We start from the raw sequence: 18,214 nt of genomic DNA, 5'->3' as shown, positions 1-18,214 counted from the left end.
GGCCAGCAATGGCCCCGGGGTGAAGTGAGATCCCTGCCTACCTCCTGGCTGCAGGGCCACCTGGAGCCACACGAGCCGTGTCCCCCACGGCTGGGTCTCATGGCCAGCGTGAAGGACTCTGCTGGGAGCGCGAGTCCTTCGAGGCAGGAGGAGTGAGCCAACCACTAACCGGGCCAGGGGGCCAGGGGCCGGACGGGGGAGATGCCAGACAGTCGTGCCACCCCCAATTCACAGAGGGTCCTGGGCCAGTCACCCTGGACCCCTCCCAGAGAACCCTTGGCAGACCGTTTACCACACCCTGACTCCAAGCTAAGCCCAAAGCCGAAGCCCTCGGGGTCTGGGGACCTGGGCCAAACTCAGGTAACCAGCCTCCCCCCCCCACCCCGTCCCTCCATGTGGGACTCTGGCCCTCAACCTTGAGAGAGGCCATTCCTTCCCCACACTGACTGTGTGGCCACACGCACGGGGCTCCGGGGACAGAGGAGGCCTGCGGTCATCTACGGAGACAGGCTGCAAGTCTAGGCTGAGCAGGGCCGGCAGGTACGGTACCTTTGGCGGCGGTGTTGTTGGGGGACGACGCGGAGGGCCGCCTCTGTGTGAGGAAGACCCCGGGCGCCATGGGCTGAGAGGCACGGCTTGCCTGGGCCCCGCTGAAGGTGCCGGCCACGGTGTACTCATGGTCGGCCAGGCTGCTGCTGTGCGCCTCAGGCGGGATCTCGGGCGAGCTGCCCTCCTGCGAGGCCTGGCTGCTGGCGGTGCTGGTGGAGGCCGTGCTGGTGGAGGCAGGGGTGGCAGAGGCTGGGGTGGTGGAGGCCGAGGTGGTGGAGGCCGAGGTGCTGCTGGCCGAGGTGGTGGAGGCGGAGGCGGAGGTGGAGGTGGAGGTGGCGGTGGGCGTCAGCTTCCTCTTGGAGTTCTTTTTCTTCCTGCTTTTCTGCTCCTCCTTTGAACGAAGCAGGTGGGCCAGTTAGCCGGCAGGGCGGGGCGGGGCGGGCCTCAGGTGCTGGGCAGTCAGGCAGGAGCAGCCCTCACCACCCTGGACCCAGGGGAGGCCTCTCCAGGGAGCTGAGTGCCAGCGCTGTCGGGGCCGAGAGGGCTGGGCCCGTGCCTGCGCGGCTCAGGGCAGGGCTGGGCCCAGGAGGGCACCACGCTCCCTCATGCGGGGGGACGCCCTGCACAGGGGACCACGTGGGATGTGGCACGATGCTCAGCGCCCTCCTCCGTCACCCTGCTCTGAGCCTCCTCGGGACTCTTGGCTCTAGAATGTTCACTGTGGTCCTGTTAACCTCCTCAGGTGCCCAGATGGGGTCGGGCCTGGGCTGGGTGACACCTGAGAGTCCGAGACCCTCTCTTCTGAGGGAGCTGGGACCAGGAGGAGCTGAAGTGGCAAAGGAAATGGTCGGAGAGGAGCAGCCCCCTCAGCTCCGTGAGGACAAGAGGAAGAGGGGAGGCCCCAAGGAGCGGTGTCCCCTGCACCTAGGACTACGGTCCTCACCACAACAGTCAGTGTGAGGGGCCCCGGCCACCGGTTCCCACCAGCGCACCCCACTGTGGGGACTCGGGGGCCTGAATCGAGAATACCCAGATCCCCCCAGCCGGTGCCAGCCCTCAGAACGGGTGGCTTCTGCATCGGGCAGGGCCCCTCCTCACCTGCTGGGACAGCTTGGCTGCAGCGGCCGCCAGCCCGGTCTCGATGGAGGCCACTCTGGTCCCCTCTCGAACAGGCCTGTCCTGCCTCGGCACCGATGGGCCAACCCTCGCTTTGGGAAAGAAGGTCAGCGGGCCTCAATGGGCGGCCCGCACTGCGGGCACCCCTGGACCCCCCCATCCCAGCCTGTTCCTGAGTCCAGGGACACCTCACAAGTTGGGGAGGGTCAGTGAGAGGCCCAATGGGGTAGGGGATCCCACCCAACAAGGCAGGAGGGGGGCAGGTAGAGAGTGGACCAGGCCCCCCTACTGGCTGCCATCTGGGGGCCCCCCCGGGGCTGCTCACTGAGAAGAAACTAGGAAGGGGCTGGCCCACTCGGGCACCACCCCAGCCCATCCAGGAGCCGCTGGCGCCAGGTCCAGGAGGGCAGGCAGGGACAGCCCCTCGCCGGCCGAGAGCCCACGTGCCGTGGCTGTCCTGCGGGTGGACGGAGCCCTCCCGCCAGCACTACCTGTCGGGCTGTAGGGGGCGTCGTCTGAGGCTTTCCTCTTCTTGGACCGGGACTTGAAGACGGGGCTGTCCTCGTCAGACTCCAGGGAGGGGTACACTGCAGAGGCAACGGGAGGGAGGGCTGAGCCCAGCACCCGGCGCAGGCATTGCAGACCTGGGAACTGACGTCCTGGGAGCCACCTCAGGGTGCAGAGCATCGGGCACGGGGTGCCCCAGAAGCTATCCAGCCCAGGCCCCCTTTAGGTTCAGAGCGGGGCAGCCATTGGGCAGCCTCCTGGGTGACCTCACCAGCCTCGCCCACGGCAGCCTGACCGCAGCACCCACTGCTCACCCGTTCTGAGAACGTCCCGCTCTCTGCCGCTACCAGAAAACAAAACACCCAACGTCCACAGAGCTGGGTGCGCTGAGCACCCCAGACCCGCCTCAGGGCGTCTCTGGAGGAGACAGCCTCACACGGCCGCTCTGGGTGACTTGCAGGTGCCACCCCCACCTCCCGCTGTGACCTTCAACCACCAGGACTTGTGGCACCTGAACCCCCAGCACCCACCCTGTGCCCGGAAAATGGCGTTCACTCCACAGTCAGCCCAGGGCAGGCCCCAGCGAGGCACAGACGTGTCCAGCAGATGGGGCAGGGCAGCCCCCTGGAGGGCTGTGGGGACGGGGGCACGGGGCCCTTGGACCATCAGGGCTGCGCTGAAGGCAGGCCTTACAGCACGGGGCAGCGCACTCCTAACCCTGGGGAGCGGGGCCTGTGTTAGCACGCTGTGCCCGTGGGGACGGACGCGTCCCTAGGCAGCTCCTTGCTTCCAAATCCCCTTCTTGAGCCACTCTGAGCCTGTGTCTCATCTACACGCAGACGGTAGACGCAGCCTCAGTGCATCCACTAGTGTCAACTGGTGAGCTGCATGGAGGACGGCGGGCCGGACCTCAGAAGGTGAAATGAGCTAAAGCCTTCCACCCAGCAATGTCCCTCCCAGTATGTACCTGGGCACACTGGCACGGGCCACACAAACCCCTCACTCCAGTGTTCACGCGGCGCTAGTCACAACCACCAGAGGCGGACGCCCCAGTGTCCTCTGCGGGGGAGGAAGGGGCGCACGATGCGGTGCGCACACTGTGTGTTCAGCCACCACACTGTGTGCTGGCACTCAGCCATCACGTGAGGGGCTGCCACGTGCTGCCACGTGGTGAGCCCTGAGGAGAACGCCGATGAGAGAACCAGACACCAGGGCCAAGCACTGCTGGGTGCAGTGAACAAGACACACCCAGGCTGTCAGGGAGACAGGGTCACCAGGGGCCGGGGACAGGGCGGGGGAGCGGCTTCCTCTAGGGGTGGTGACGGGCTCAGATTGGCTGTAGTGATGGTGACACAGCCTCCGAATACAGTAAGCACCACTGAGCTGCACACCTTGTGTGTGTGTGTGTGTGTGTGTGTGTGTGTGCATGCGCACTGCCCCCACAGCAATGGTAACACGGAAGTCCTGCTCCAGCGGAGCCAGGAGCCAGGAGCCCGGCAGAGGCAGTGTCCTTCTCGGCGCGGCGGCCCGAGGCTGCCACGGGGCATCCTCACCTGGCGAGAGGGGGAGGGGACCTGCTGGAAGTGGGTCTGTGACCCCGAGCCTGGGGGACCTGCACCCCTCCAAAAGCACAAATCTTCCTAGGTGACTTGCAGGTGCCACCCCCACCTCCCGCTGTGACCTTCAACCACCAGAAGCTATCCAGCCCAGGCCCCCTTTAGGTTCAGAGCGGGGCAGCCATTGGGCAGCCTCCTGGGTGACCTCACCAGCCTCGCCCACGGCAGCCTGACCGCAGCACCCACTGCTCACCCGTTCTGAGAACGTCCCGCTCTCTGCCGCTACCAGAAAACAAAACACCCAACGTCCACAGAGCTGGGTGCGCTGAGCACCCCAGACCCGCCTCAGGGCGTCTCTGGAGGCCAGAGCGAGCGGAAGCCGTTCTATTATACCTCTGGGGCCCCAAAGGTCTCAGGACGGACACGTTCATTTACTTCCTTACCAGACATTTGTCTTAAACCTGGACCAATACGCTGCCTTCAGGACTGTACTGTTTACCCAGCCCGCAGGGCGCCTTTGCTTTAAGATGTGTTGGAGGCTAACAACCTATGCGTACTGCGCTGCACACTTTCAAAGGGGACGTTACGGTCTGTGGATTCTCCTAAGAAAGGCCAGCTCCACAGTCAGACTCCGCGCGGCGCTCACCATAGTCCGAGTCCTTGAAGCAGGCGTCCAGGTGGTCCTGCTCCTCATAGTCGTCCAGGTCCACGCTGTGCTTGGCCGCCCTCTTCAGCAGCCGCTTGCCTGCGCTCTTGCCGCCCGCCCCGTTCTTCCGGGCGCCGTGGGCCACCAGCGAGCTGCCCTTGGCCTGGCCCGCGCCCCACGCAGTCTGTAGGCAGGAGTCCGAGGCCTGCAGGTTGGCCATGGATAGCATTCCCTGAATGGCTTCCTGTGTGCTGGGGGAGGCTGGGGGCTGGCTGGAGGCACAGAGACACAGGCATCAGACCCGGCCCACAGCCCACAGCCGCATCCTCCCTCCAGTGACCAGTGGAGATGTGGGGAGGGTGGTGGTGGTTGAAGATTTCCCGTGGAAATGGCCCCTCTGCCCTCCTCCCCACAGACAGAGGGGCCTAGAGAGGGAACACAGGGAAGGAAAGTGGGGGGAGGGGAGACAGAGGGACAGAGGGAGGTCACTGGCAGACTGAGGCCCCAAGCTGCCAGCCCCCTCCACTCCAACTGGCTGTCTGACGTCCCCCGCCCCCGATGCCCCCATGCTGCTCTTCCACCATGGACCCCTGCCCTCAGTCACAGCCCATGTGCTCCTCCCACAGTGCCTTCAAGGGCACCCTTCACGGGGCACCACAGCACTCTCGCTCCCATGATGTGGTCTGCCCAGGTGACATTCATGTTCTCTCTGTGACTGTGCTGTCACCTGTAACTACATATACACCCAAATCTACACCGGATCCTGTACACACATCTAACCTACACCCCCACCTGCAACTGGATCCAGACCTCTACATCCTACCCCCACCTATATCCACACCCCCACCTGCACCTGCACCTACACCCCCCCCCCTGTATCTGCATCTATACTCACACCCATACCCGCACCCCTACTTACACCTGCATCTGCACCTCCACCTGCTCTGACCTCCACCTATACCTCACCTGACAGCCACAGCCCCACCTCAGCTCAGTCAGAGCTTAGTCCCTCTCAGCCCCCAAGATGCACAGGCTGAAACGAGGCAGCTTCTCAATGCCCGTTCCCCTCCCTGACCTCGCCCTGCTGTCCCCCAGCTCGGGCAGCGCTGTCCCCCAGCACCAGCAGATGCTTTTCTGACCATGTCCTTGCCCCCTGCCCCATGCTTGAGCCCCTGCCGCCTCCCCTGGCTGCTCTGGCGGCCTCCCTCCAAAAGGACCCGCTCTGGCTTCTGAAACACCCAGTGCAGCCGGCACCACCACCCCACACCTTGTTATGTGCTGTCCTGGTTCTGGGAGGGGCAGGCGGGTGCACCTTTCCACAGAGCCAGGTCCAGAGAGATCTGAACAGTCCCCCCCGCCCCCCCAGGCTGAGTCCAGGCTTCCTCCAACCGCTTCCCGCCCCTCCTTGACTGCAGGCCCTCCAGAGGGTCCTGCCCAGCCTCCTCAAGTGTGGGGGGCACTTCTCTGCTCCATGCCCTTCCCCTGCCCCACAGCCCACCATGCCCCAGCCTACACCTCCCACAGCCAGTATCCCTAGGGACACAGAATCCCCTGGTAGCTTATACATGCCAATACCAATAAATGCCAGAGATTCTAAACTGGCCTGGGCTCCAGGTACCCCTGCAACTAGGACAGAGGGCCCTGCCCTGCTCACCCCCACATTCCCACAAGGCATAGCGCCCAGCCAGGCAGCTCCCAGTGGGGCGTCTCCCTTCAGGGCCATTTCTGGCCATCACCCGGGACAGAATGGCAACCCAGCCTGTGGGGGCCCACCCACACCTCTCACTGCATCAGGGCGGTGGGGGAGGGTGACCCTCCTCTGCTCCCTGAAGTCCTGGGGGCAGGGCCGGGAGCCTGGCACGGGGCTGGGGGAACTGCAGCCCCGCTTATTCCTCCTCCTGTCACAGACCCAAGAGTCCCAGGAGAAGGCAGCAGGATGTGTCTGCCCATCCGATAGGCCTCCCCAGGGGACCACCTGCCCGCAGGGATGCCGTGACCCCGATGCAGCACCAAAAATCACTGGTCCATGCGGCCTCACTGAGGGTTCTGCACCCTCCTCTTTCACACTGTCTCCTCCTCACTCCCACCTCACTTCCAAAAAGTGTTTGAAACATCTATAACAATGAAAGCATAATATGCTAATTAGACCGGACATTCTTCCTGATGACCTTCCAGACGAAGCTGGGGCTGCGAGGGAAGCCCGGGTCCCAGGTGCAGGAGGGAAGCCCGTGCCGGCAGCCAGGGGAAGGAAGGCCTACTCTTGCACGAATTCCGTGCATCAGGTCTCTGGTATTTACTAAGACCATTAGAGCGAGAAGAGGTCAGGAGTACCTGCTCAGAAACAAGAGCCTCCCAGGACTGGAGCCGGAGGGGTGGAGAGATGGAGCTGACAGAGGGCACAGACTCGCAGGACAGTCCCTGAGTCAGGGGCCACCTCGGCAAGTGTGGACAGCAGCCACCCTGTGAGAAGCACTGCTGGGCTCCAGGCCAAGCAGAGCGGGGAGGCGATGGGCAGCCCCCTCCAACACCCCCTCCGCCTCCCACCCAAGATGCACTGGCCCAAAGTGTTCTGGGTTTCACTGGAACTGAACAGGATTATGTTCCTAAGCCACAAACAACAGGAAAAATCAAGTAGTGTCAGACCACCCTGGTTCTTCAAGAACCCCCAGCTGGCCCTCTGTCTGCCCCAGTGCCCAGGACTGGCCGCCCAGCACCATGCCCTGCTCTGCCCGTGAAGCATGAGCAAAGGGCTGCCCAGACCCCGCTGGGGGCGTGCCGCATTCGGCAGCGTCACTGCTCTACCTTCTTATGGCTGCTCTCGGGAGCACAGGAGCTAACAGCCTCTGCACCAGGCCCTGTGGAGGGAGGGCGTGATATGCCGGCCCTAAAGGTCTAAGTCCCTTACCCAGCCTCGGACCATACAGACACCAGGCTTCCAAAGAGGATGGGAAGGGGGGGGCAGTACCTCCACCTTTAGGGTTCCCTAGAAGCCAGCTTCCCACTCATACCAGCTGAACCCCGAGGCCCAGCTCAGCTGCAACCACGAGGGCCACTGCCCGGGGCTGCATCTGTCCACGGCAGGCGCAGATCAAGGAGCAAAGGCTAAGCAGTGCACATGGAAAGTACCACCTTAATCCTCCAATTATCCTACCCAAACCCTCTCCTTCCCCCAGAGGTAAACACTAAGCAAACCATCCACCAGAAATTAACATAGTTTCCTCCATTTTCTTCAGCTGATTTTTTCCAAACAGCGAATACTTAAAACAGAGCAAATGGACCATCAAACACTGACCTACGCTCCAAATGGGAGACTGGAGAGGGCCTGCTGTGGCAGGCTGCGGGGGGCGCGGGGGGAGGCCGCAGGCACGTGTGCCGTGTGGGCAGCACATCCGCAGACCCGCGGCCCTCCTGGAGCTGGGCCTGCCAGGCTGGTCGGGAGCCCAAGCCGAGGCACCTGTGTTCCCAGCTCCAAGTGAGTCCTGGGCACCAGCCCGTCTTCCTGAACCCGAGGTCTCTCCCTGGACCTTGCAGGAGCCCAGGGTGTCTAGGGCTCCTCTCCAGGTCCGAGTGCCACCCAGGTACTGAGGTGTTGGCTAGCCACAGTTCTACTCAGAAAAAGGCACCCCGAAGGGGCAGGGAGCCTCAGAGCCAGACTTGTCCTGGCAAAGGTCCAGGGCACCCCTGCAGTGAGGGGCTTAGGTTTCACACCCACAGAAACCCCTTAAAGCCGACAGGGAACCTGTACCCACTCCCGTAAGCGGGCGTGACGCTGCACAAAAAAATAGTAACTTATGAATGAAAATATGGCCATTTGATTAGCAAGGGCCCTTTTCAATTAAGCCCCAATCACCTCCAGAGAGCCCCTCTATCTACGATGGGCCTGGCGTGTGGCCTCCACAAACTCACACAGCCGTGGGACCTCAATTCTGGGAACATGGACTCAGAGGAAAGGGGGGGGGTGCGGAGGGCAGATCTGGGGGACACAGAGGGCATCATGCAGGCCACATGGGCCCAGCTTCCTCAGGCCACGTCACTCTGGCCTGGATGACACCACCCCACAAGATGAACCTTCCTGGTGCCCATGTTCGGTTCTGTTACCAGCAGACAGAGGTTCTGTCCGCCCTCTGCTGCCTCCTAGCAGTGTGGCCTTGAGCCAGCTGTCGGAGCCTGTTTCCCCATCTACGCTGCAGGAATCCGCTGCTGTCTTGAGTACAAGAAGGGGAGACCTCCCCCACAGTGGCTAAGGTCCCTGAGTGGGAAGCTGCAGGGGCACAGGCCTCAGCTCTGCGGTACTTGTAGAAATACCTTGTGGGCGGGGGGGGGGCGGGGGGGGGGGCGGGGGGGGAGTTGGCCAAAATGCTTAAAAACAAAATTTAACTGGGATTGAGAGAGAAACAAGCCCCAGCCCTTCATCGAATGCAAAGCCCAGATTAATCCATTTCTCTTGAATCAGAGAATCGGACTCGTCAGGCCTGGGCGGGAAGGGCCACCTGGCCTGGGATGATGGATACACACCCTGGACCACCTGCCCATCAGCCAGGAATCTCGGGGCCTCCAGGACAGGACAGCATCCACACCCCCGTGAGAGGGCTCGACCCCGCTAACAGGCTGCACATCTCGACTCAAGGACAGTCTGCCCCCGTTGGGGCCAATTCAGCCCCTCACTTGCCTGTGCTCTGAGCCACTGTGTCCCGGGCCTCAGGGTGAGGCCTCTGCAGAGAAGGCAGCCCTGGGTCTCAGGGAGGCTCACCCAATGCCCTTGACTCAGACACCAGGTGCGCACCATGTAGGTTTTATTCCGTTATTTTTATGGCATTCCGAAAGTGACAAGACAGAGATGGCTGTACGTCCCAGCCTGGAGCAGCCCTGACTCCTGGCAGGTGCCTGCCCGGGCACTGCTTCCCCAGAGGGTCCCCCAGGTACGGCAGCCCCTCAACTGCCCCTCCACTCCTCCTGCCACAGTCCCCACCCGCCATCACTTCTCAGCCTCCCTGCCCGGGCACCTGGAACTGTGGTGGGAGGACCCTCTGTCTTTGGAGCTCTGTGCCCTCCAGCAAGACCCCGCAGACATGCAGGACCCGCACGGCCAGCAAACATGTACCTCCCTGACTGCCCGGCACCCCCTCTGCCAGGCAGGGGTCCAGCTCTGCCTACCCATCCCTGGGGCGTGGGCTCCTGCGACGTGAGCCCCCTGCGTGCAAACTGCCACAGCCAACACAGCCCTGCCTCACATACCCGCAGGGCCCATGTGGAAGCACCCACGCCCCTTGCCACCGCTGGCCAGGCCTACCTGTTGGGATTGTAGTCAAGCGCGCCCACCTCCTCACTGGCCTGCAGCAGGTCCAGGATGCCCGCGGCCGAGCCCCCGCCGTCCTTCTTCACTTTGGCGTTGCGGGTGGGCTTGGTGTCCGTGTCGATTCGCAGGGAGCCCTCATCCGAGGAGTCGTCGCTCGGCTGTGGGGATGGGGAGCCGGTCAGAACAGAACTGGGGGGAGGGACAGGACTACCGTTCGCCTTGACAAGAAAAATAAGTTTTTAAAAATTAAAAAATAAAAAATTTAAGGTCCCAACCTGTGATGAGCATGTGGGGCTGGCTGGCCGGATGCCCCGGGTGTTACTGGGGTTTTCCATTGGGATTGTGGAGCGAGCCTGCCTGCAGAGGACCTGGCGCCATCCTGCCCAGCACTGTTTCCCAGAGGAGCCCTGGTCCCCAAGACCTTATGCAAGAGCCCCAGTATTGAGCACAGGTACAAAGGAGCCAGCGCGGTCAGGTGAGGAGCAGGCAGGAGGACGCCCCGCACCCGAGGCTCCAGTTAACAGGAGGCTCTGAGGGGAAACTCCGGGGCTCCCAGGCAGCATGTGAGGCCCCCATGGAGACCGCCAGGCTCACTGGAGAGAGCCACCACATCGTGGCTGGATGAGGCCTTACCAGTCATATAACTTAGACCCCCAGCAGGTCCCGCCCTGCTCTGCACCTGATCCTCACGGTCAAGGAGCGGCATCGTCTTCATGGCATCTGGCTGGGCGCTCCTGAGGCCCACCCTTCCCACAGACCTGCAGACCCTCCCACACCCCGCACCTGCTCCCCCCTTCTGTGCAAGGCCTTGGGCTCACATCCCCACCGCTGGAGCCCAGCCAGCCTCCCCACAAAGACTCCAAGAAGAGGGTGGCACATGAAGACACTGGGTTGCACCCCAAGCAGAATGCGCACCAGCCACAGCCTCGGGGTCTCTGAAGGAGCTCACCTTGTAGAGCGCCGAGTCCAGCTTTGGCTTCGTAACAGGTGTGGGCAGTGGCTCCTTCCTGTCCAGTAAGACTGAGACCAAAGCAGATGGGAGTTGGTGGCTTTGAGAGGATCGCTCTGGCCAGCCACACCTGACACCACCCTCCCAGGATGGCCCTACAGGGCTGGGTCTGCCCCTCCCCGTGTCCCCCCAACTTACAGGACAGGTCTCTCTTCGGGGCAGTTTTCTTCCTCCTGATGGGAAACTCATCAATCTTGAGCTCCCCGTCATCCGACACGTACTCGTACTCATCCCGAACGGGCTGGGGCTTGTCCTCCTTGAAGTTCTGCAAGGCCCCAAACACCCCTGGGCTCGGCTGCGGCTTGAGGGCCTTGGAGCTGGGACAGAAGTGGACTGGTCAGTGGGGGTCCACATGGCCCAGCCAGTGCCCCACCACTCTGCCATGGCGCAGAGGGTCAGCGGTCATGCCGAACACTGCCGGATCCCACGGCTCCCTCCCAGATGCCATGGGCCGGCGAGGACAGCGCACGGCTCACGAGGCCTGGCCTGGCCCGCCCCGCCCATGCAAGGCCTCGCCTTGAGCTGTTTCAGGGTGTGCCCTGCACTGCCACACCCTGGCCACTGGGCCAGCATGGCCTTCCTTCCGCCTGCCCCGCAAGCTCTGGCCGCAGCCTCCGACTGGTTTGGGCCTAGGGAGACAGAGGCTGGGCCAGAGGCTGGGGCAGAGCGGTGTGAAATTCCCAAGGGTACAGCTCCAATTCCCAACTGTAGAAATAGAGGCTGATCACTGGCGAGCCTGCTGGGTGGGGGCATGAGCCAGGTAACACCACAACGTGCAGGTGTGATGTGGTTACAGCGGCGTGTCCACCTTCCTCTCCCCACTTCCAAACTCTCTACAGCATGGTGGGTCCTAGAGTGAAGGGCGTTTAAAAGCTCTCCAGGATGAGCTCGGAGCCATGAAGTCAGGGCAACAGGGCCCGCACACCAGACCCATCCCACCTGCTTGTCGAGCGGCCTCAGAACATGGCCATAAACTCTTGGGAATAATGGGCCTGCCTACCCGGCTCTGCCTGGCCCCCAGATGCCGGCCCCGCCCCACTTCCCCGCCACCTGGAAGTGGCTTTCTCCTCCCTTTTCGCAGGTGAGGAAACAGGCCCACCACAGAAAAGGGGCCCCCTTCTGCTGCGATGTGTCTGCTTCCTGGCTTCGGGGCACCCAACCTGGACTTGACTCAGCAAGCAACCTGTGGGACCACAGTCGGTGAGACTTCTCAGAGGGCATGAAGCCTGTCCCATACACCTGGCACTGCCAGGCTGTCAGCAGACACGGACCTGTTCCACAGTCTGGAAACAACACACCCACTCCCAGGCTGGCACCCCCAAGTCTCAGCTCAGTTCCACCTCCTCTTGGAAGCCCTCTCAACTCCCTTGGCACACAAGGACCCACAGTCCCTGTCACAGTCATAATTTTAGGTGGATTTGAGCATACTGGGTTCACGCTGCCCCCCCCCCCCCCACACACACACACACTGGCCTCTGGCCTCTAAGGACAGGGTCCTGAGCTCCACTACGTCCTCTGTCCCAGAACAGCCACCCAGCTGATATCTACCCAATCACGCTCTCCCCCTCCCTGCCACACACACTGCTGTCCCTCCCCATCCACACAAGCTATTGGCTTAGGAGGCAGAGGAGGGGTCTGTCCAGTGTGGCCCGCACAAGGGTATTCCCAGTGATGTCAGCCAGTTCAGGAAGGGGCTTCTCCTGAGGAGCCCTTCAGGTAAGTGTGTGTGTGCAGGGTGTGTATGGAGGGGTGTGCAGGGTGTGAGTGCATGTGCGTGATGTGTGTGAAGGTATGTGCATTGTGCATGGAAGGGTGTGCAGAGTGTGTGTGTGTGTGTGTGTGTGTGATGTGTGAGGAGGGAGTGAGGGTGTGTTGTGCATGTGTATGATGTGTGTGATGTGCATGGAGGGGTGTGCAGGGTGTGAGTGCATGTGCATGATGTGTGTGTTATGTGTGGAGGGGTGTGCAGGGTGTGTATTGTTCATGGAAGGGTGTGCAGGGTATGTGTGTATGTGTGTGATGTGTGTGGAGGGGTGTACAAGGTGTGAGTGCATGGGTATGATGTATGTGAAAGGGGTGTGCAGGGTGTGTTGTGCATGGAGGGGTGAATAGGGTGTGAGTGCATGTGCATGATGTGTGTGATGTATGTCGAGGGGTGTGCAAGGTGTGTTATGCATGGAGGGATGTGCAAGGTGTGTGTGCGTGTGTGTGATGTGTGTGGAGGGGTGTGCAGGGTGTGTGATGTGGGGGACCTGGGGGGGGGGTGTCTGTGATTGTGACCCCTCCTGCCAGGAGCATCACGTACCCCAGAAGTTTCTTGTTGGAGAAGGAAAATGAGAATTTGGTGTCCTTGTTCCCTGATGTAGGAGGCTTCTCCAACTTCTGCTCTTCCTCCATCTTCAGCAGGGAGTCGGGTTTGCTGTTCTGAAAAGCAAACCCGGGACCATTGTTAAGTCCCACACGGGATGCCAGCGGGCAGAGGCAGTGGGACCAACCGGCCTCCTCCCTCTGAACACGTCATCCAGGGACCCATGGACCTGTAGGACCTTCTTGGGAGTGCGAGCTCAACCCAGGGTTGGGTGAAGGAGGGCAATGCCATCAGTCAACTCAAAGGGCAACAAGCTCAGCCTCTTAGGCCGGAATGCTCCCATAACAATCCCATGGGAGGTGGCCCCTCCAAGGTCACACACATACCCAGACCTTCACAGCACTGCCCACTGGGGACAGGTGGACACACAGTTGTACATGCCCTACAAGAACAGGTATGTACCTCTGCTCATAACACCAAGCCCACAAATGCCCCACACACAACCTGTCTCATAAATGCAGCGCTCCCTGAAAGTAGACTCACTCACCCACATGTGCATGCAAACACACATGTGCACACACACGTCTGCACACACAAACACATGTGCACACACACATGCAAACACACATGTGCATACATATGCACGCCCACAGGCATACATCTCACCTTGTACTTCCACTTGGCCTCTGACTTGCTCTTAGTTTGCTCTCGGATTTCCAGCCTCTCCACGTCATTCTGTGTGCTGATTACCTCCTTGTTGGGCACACTCAGGACGCTCTTTGTGGCCTAGAAAACAGCAGCCATGACCCAGTAGTGGACATGGGAGCACAGGGAGCTACCTTACGCTACAGGACAAAACAAGAATCACAGAGTCCCTCCCTCCTCCTGGCCCATATGCAGCAGCTCATCCATCCATCCTTCCATCCATCCATCCATCCTTCCATCCATCCATCCATCCGCCACCTATACACTCATCCATCCATCCATCCATCCATCCATCCATCCATCCATCCATCCACCATCCACTCACCCATCCACCTTCCATTCACCATGCACCTATCTATCCACCCACCCACCCATCCATCCATTCACTATGCACCCACCCACCCATCCATCCACCAACTATCCATCCACCTACTCTTTTTTTCCTCCTCCCTCCCTTCTTCCTTCCATGCATCTGTGCATTCATTCATTTATCTACTCTGTTTGCCTTAAGGAAGGGAAACCAGATGTCCCACTGCAGCCCTGCAACACTGGTCCTGGTGGTCGCAGACCTCCTGGAAGGTTAACAGCTTTTCGCCAGCAGCAAATCACTCAATGAGACCTACTGGTCTCAGAAACTCATGGCCCCTGAAGCCCATACTGATTAAGACCTTCTGATTAAACTGGTGGGTCCTCAGGGCCAGGCCTGACTCTCGTGCTGCCCACAGGGGCTCAGGCCCCCATTGCCAGTCCCCTCCTGCTCCCCACTGCCCTCCACTTGGTGCCTCACTCACCTTCAGATCTCACCCAATGTCTGGGTCCCGGGAAGACTCAGCCAGCTCATTCCCCGCGTGACCCTCCATCTTGCCACCCTGTCCCAGCACAGATACTGCTGCCTTCATCATGACGGTCTCTCCCCAGCTGCCCACCATGCTAAGCTTGGGAAGAGCCCATCTGCCCTGGGTCCCAGGCACAAGAACAGGCAGCTGCAGCTCCATCCCACAGGCCTAGCCCCAGAGGTGTCTGCAGGCTGACTGACTACAGGTGGGGAGGGCAGCCACTCACCTTGCCCTTCTTAGGCGGCTCGATCTTGGTCAGTGCCTCCTTGGTGTGGGCCTCCAACAGGTCCAGGTTGGGGATGGTGGGCGAGGATGACCCCCTACACTTCTTCCCTTTCTTCTTGCCCCCATCCTTGAGCTTCAGTGATTTGGGGGGCTTCGGGGGCTTGGGAGATTTGGGGGGCTTGGGGACTTTGGATGGCTTGGGTATTTTCATGGTTTTGGGAGTCTTTTTTTTGGACACTTTCTCCAGGAAGGACCGAGGAGGGCTGGCCTCAATGGGGGATGGAGGTTCCTCCTTCTCTCGGTCCCCAAAATAGACCTCATTCGAGGAGATCGCAGAAGTCACTTCTGGTCTGGCAGCCTTGGAGGCATTCTGAGGAAAGGAAAGAGATAACCATCTCCTATCAGAAGGGGATCATGGCCCAGGCCATGGGAGACACTCAAGCAGAGAAAGAGCATGCATTTACACCACTCTGTGATACACACACATCTATCTATACCATTCACATGACACAGCACATCCATCTACACCATCGTGTGACATGCCTACATCCATCTACACCATCATCTGTGTGATACACTCACATCCCTCTTTATCATCCACATGACACCGTGCATCCACCTACACCATCATCTGTGTGAAACACTCATATCCATCTCTACCATCCACATGACACAGCACATCCATCTACACCATCGTGTGACATGCTTGCCTCTATCTATACCATCTGTGCGACATGCCCACACCATCCATGTGCCATGGCCACATTCATCTATACCATCAGCTACCTGATTCCTCTACCTCCTTGGTGGGTACCCCTGGCAGGGCTGGAATCATCCTCCCTCACCCCCATGGGAACCGCAAAGGAGCCCCCATTCCACCTCTCACTCCCTAAACTCCCACCAGGAGACGCAGCAGGGGCCTAGGAGTCTGAGTCCACACCTTGCAGGTGACCACATGGCCATTCCTGACAGGCAACTCTAAAGAGGGCCAGAAAAGAGAGGCCTCCCATGACCAGAGCCAGTCAGCCCTACCTCGCTGAGCCGGATCTCTTTGGCAAGGTCTTTGATGAGCTGCGAGGGTTTGAAGTGCTCTGGGAGTTCATCTTCATGCTCTGCCAAAGCCTGCAGGACAGCCATGCACAGGGTCAACGGGTCAGCCACTGAGTCTGGACGAGGATGCCCACCCTCTGTGCCACGCCCACCTCCCCTCCACCTCCCACCCACAGGGGCCCACGCATGCTCAGCCTGATTCCTGACTAACCCTCTGTCCCACCAGGCGCTGGCCTGCCCTGCCTACTGGGCCAGGACCCACCACTACCCAGACAGGCATGGGGCAGGGGCTGCCTGCATGGCGTCCTGGAGAAATTAATCCGCTCCAGCCAGACACTGCCCCGACAAGAACTCTGCCATGACCCCTCTCCACAGATGGAGGACCTGAGTCCCCGAGAGGACGAGGTGCCCAAAGCCACCACCACCTATGGAGTGAATGTGGGCTGTCTTCTTCCTGAGCGCAAGGCCGCTCTCCTGGCCCCCTGCTGCGGCGAGGCAGGAGGGGTGCCCTGCCCTGCTCACTCCAAGCCTTAAGGCCAGAGGAGATGTGGCCACAGGACAGCGTTGGGAGGGCACTGGCCACCCACCCCCCCAGGCCCACCCGTGAGAGAAGCAAGAAGCACACAGTGTTCCCCTCCTGGCCCCACCCTGTCCTGAGGGCCTGCTCAGCCAGTGCTGGCTCCTCTCTGGGAGACGGGACACTGCCACAGAGAGCGCCCAGGCTGATGGGGCACTGCCCTCGCTCTGTCCCAACAACCCAGGCAAAATTCCAAGGGAAGCCTGAAGCTGCTTCTCTGGGGCCTCCATTGTCGGAAAGCAGCTGCTGCATAGGAGCTAGTGAAGGTGTTAACATTCAATGTAGGGGCCACAGGGCAGTGATACTGTGGGGGACGTGGGGGCACAGGACAGTGACACTGCGGGGGACATGGGGCCACAGGACAGTGATACTGTGGGGGACGTGGGGCCACAGGACAGTGGGGGCCACTGGACAGTGGTACTGTGGGGGACATGAGGCCACAGGACAGTGGGGGGCACGCGACAGTGGGGGCCACAGGACAGTGATACTGCGGGGGACGTGGGGCCACAGGACAGTGATACTGTGGGGGACATGAGGCCACAGGACAGTGGGGGGCACGGGACAGTGATACTGCAGGTGGCCTTGGGCAGTCACAGGAGGAAGAGCAAAGCTGGACTGAGCTGAGCCTGGGCCGGGAAGGGCTGAGAGGGAGTCCCTGCTCTCCTGCCTACAGTGTAACACTTGGTCAGCCCGTCAGTGGCTGCTCAGAGTCCTCCCACTCCCTGGCCTCTCTCCCTGGGCTCACTCAGTGCTGTCTCTACCATCAGCCTTGCCCCCTCAATCTCCAGGCCCCCCACCACCACCCCACCTTAGACCAGGCTCCAGGAGGAAGCGCGCGCTCCTGTTTCCACACCCCCCTCCCAGCTGTCTGACCTGGGCTGCTGGCACCTCCTACTCTTCAGACACTAGTTCCCCGGAAAGGCAGAGAGCCCGGGGACGGCTTCCCGCCTGCCACCCTCCCCCACCCCGGGCCACGGGAGGCACAGGTCCTACCTGCTTTTTAGTCCATGATCTGAAAGCACCATTGAGAATTTTAGCTCCCTGAACTAAATGAGGGGGCAGCTGCTTCCCGGATTTGTGAGAACCTGGGGAGAGATGGAGAGGTGAGCTCAGGTGGGTGCTGCCGGTCCTCACCTGCTGCCCACAGGCGACTTCACAGCCAGGGTGGGCTGGAGGGTGGGAATGAGGAGACGGCTCAGGGCTGGACCTTCCAGAGGCCTCCGCCCACTGCCACCTGCCCAACTGCCAACGGTTCCTCTTAGAACCTGGGGGACATGCATCCAGGACGCCTCAGGGCAGAACTGGCCTCTCACGGTCCCCACTCAGGCCTCTCACACAGGTGGCCGGGCTCTCCCACGGCCTGGTCCCTGGTCCACCTCAGCCAGGGGTCAGAGTTGTGCACACCAAGCATCCCTAGGTGCTTTCTGATTCCCACCCTCATATCTCCCCCTGCACGGCTGAGGGACACCAGGGAGGGGCGTCAGTTCCCATGGGGGCCCATCACAAAGATGCCCTTGGGGGTCAGGGCCAGCCCCATAGGAAAGGGACAGAGCAGTTGCCAGAGAGCTGACGCCACCCGTGACTGTTTGCCTGGCAGGAGGCAGCTCCCTCGGTCCTCTTGGCCCCGAAGAGCTACGCTATGACCCCTCACAGAGGACATGAGGCAGAGTGGCTGGGGACCCCAGCACGGCTCTGCTGGCCAGAGTCCTCCTGGGCTGTCAGTCAGTGCCAGCTGTGGCTCCACCCACACTCCCCACCCCGCCTCCCACCACGCCCCCAGGGCAGGGTGCTCCCTCTGCCAGGATATGGCTCAGAGCTCTGAATCTGGGGCTCA

The 18,214-nt window shown here is 61.2% G+C and overlaps 1 protein-coding gene across 1 annotated transcript in view; it reads right to left on the bottom strand.

Annotated features, from left to right (window-relative positions):
* PHF2 (PHD finger protein 2) overlaps positions 1-18,214 on the bottom strand; it is an 87,658-nt gene that overhangs the window by 2,177 nt on the left and 67,267 nt on the right. Inside the window, exons 10-21 of the mRNA XM_079790696.1 lie at positions 17,374-17,465; positions 15,786-15,875; positions 14,755-15,123; positions 13,654-13,773; positions 12,985-13,103; positions 10,818-10,996; positions 10,620-10,690; positions 9,665-9,828; positions 4,375-4,646; positions 2,157-2,252; positions 1,648-1,757; positions 550-940 (exon numbers count right to left, since the gene is read on the bottom strand). Of these exons, the coding sequence (XP_079646822.1) occupies positions 550-940; positions 1,648-1,757; positions 2,157-2,252; positions 4,375-4,646; positions 9,665-9,828; positions 10,620-10,690; positions 10,818-10,996; positions 12,985-13,103; positions 13,654-13,773; positions 14,755-15,123; positions 15,786-15,875; positions 17,374-17,465 (2,073 nt within the window). The remainder of the gene's footprint in view (positions 1-549; positions 941-1,647; positions 1,758-2,156; positions 2,253-4,374; positions 4,647-9,664; positions 9,829-10,619; positions 10,691-10,817; positions 10,997-12,984; positions 13,104-13,653; positions 13,774-14,754; positions 15,124-15,785; positions 15,876-17,373; positions 17,466-18,214) is intronic.

This window comes from Cnephaeus nilssonii (assembly GCF_951640355.1).
Source record: "Cnephaeus nilssonii genome assembly, chromosome: 14".
NCBI classification, from domain to species: Eukaryota; Metazoa; Chordata; class Mammalia; order Chiroptera; family Vespertilionidae; genus Cnephaeus; species Cnephaeus nilssonii.
Note: the sequence above shows the minus strand (reverse complement) of the source record. Positions and strands in the feature narration are given on the sequence as shown.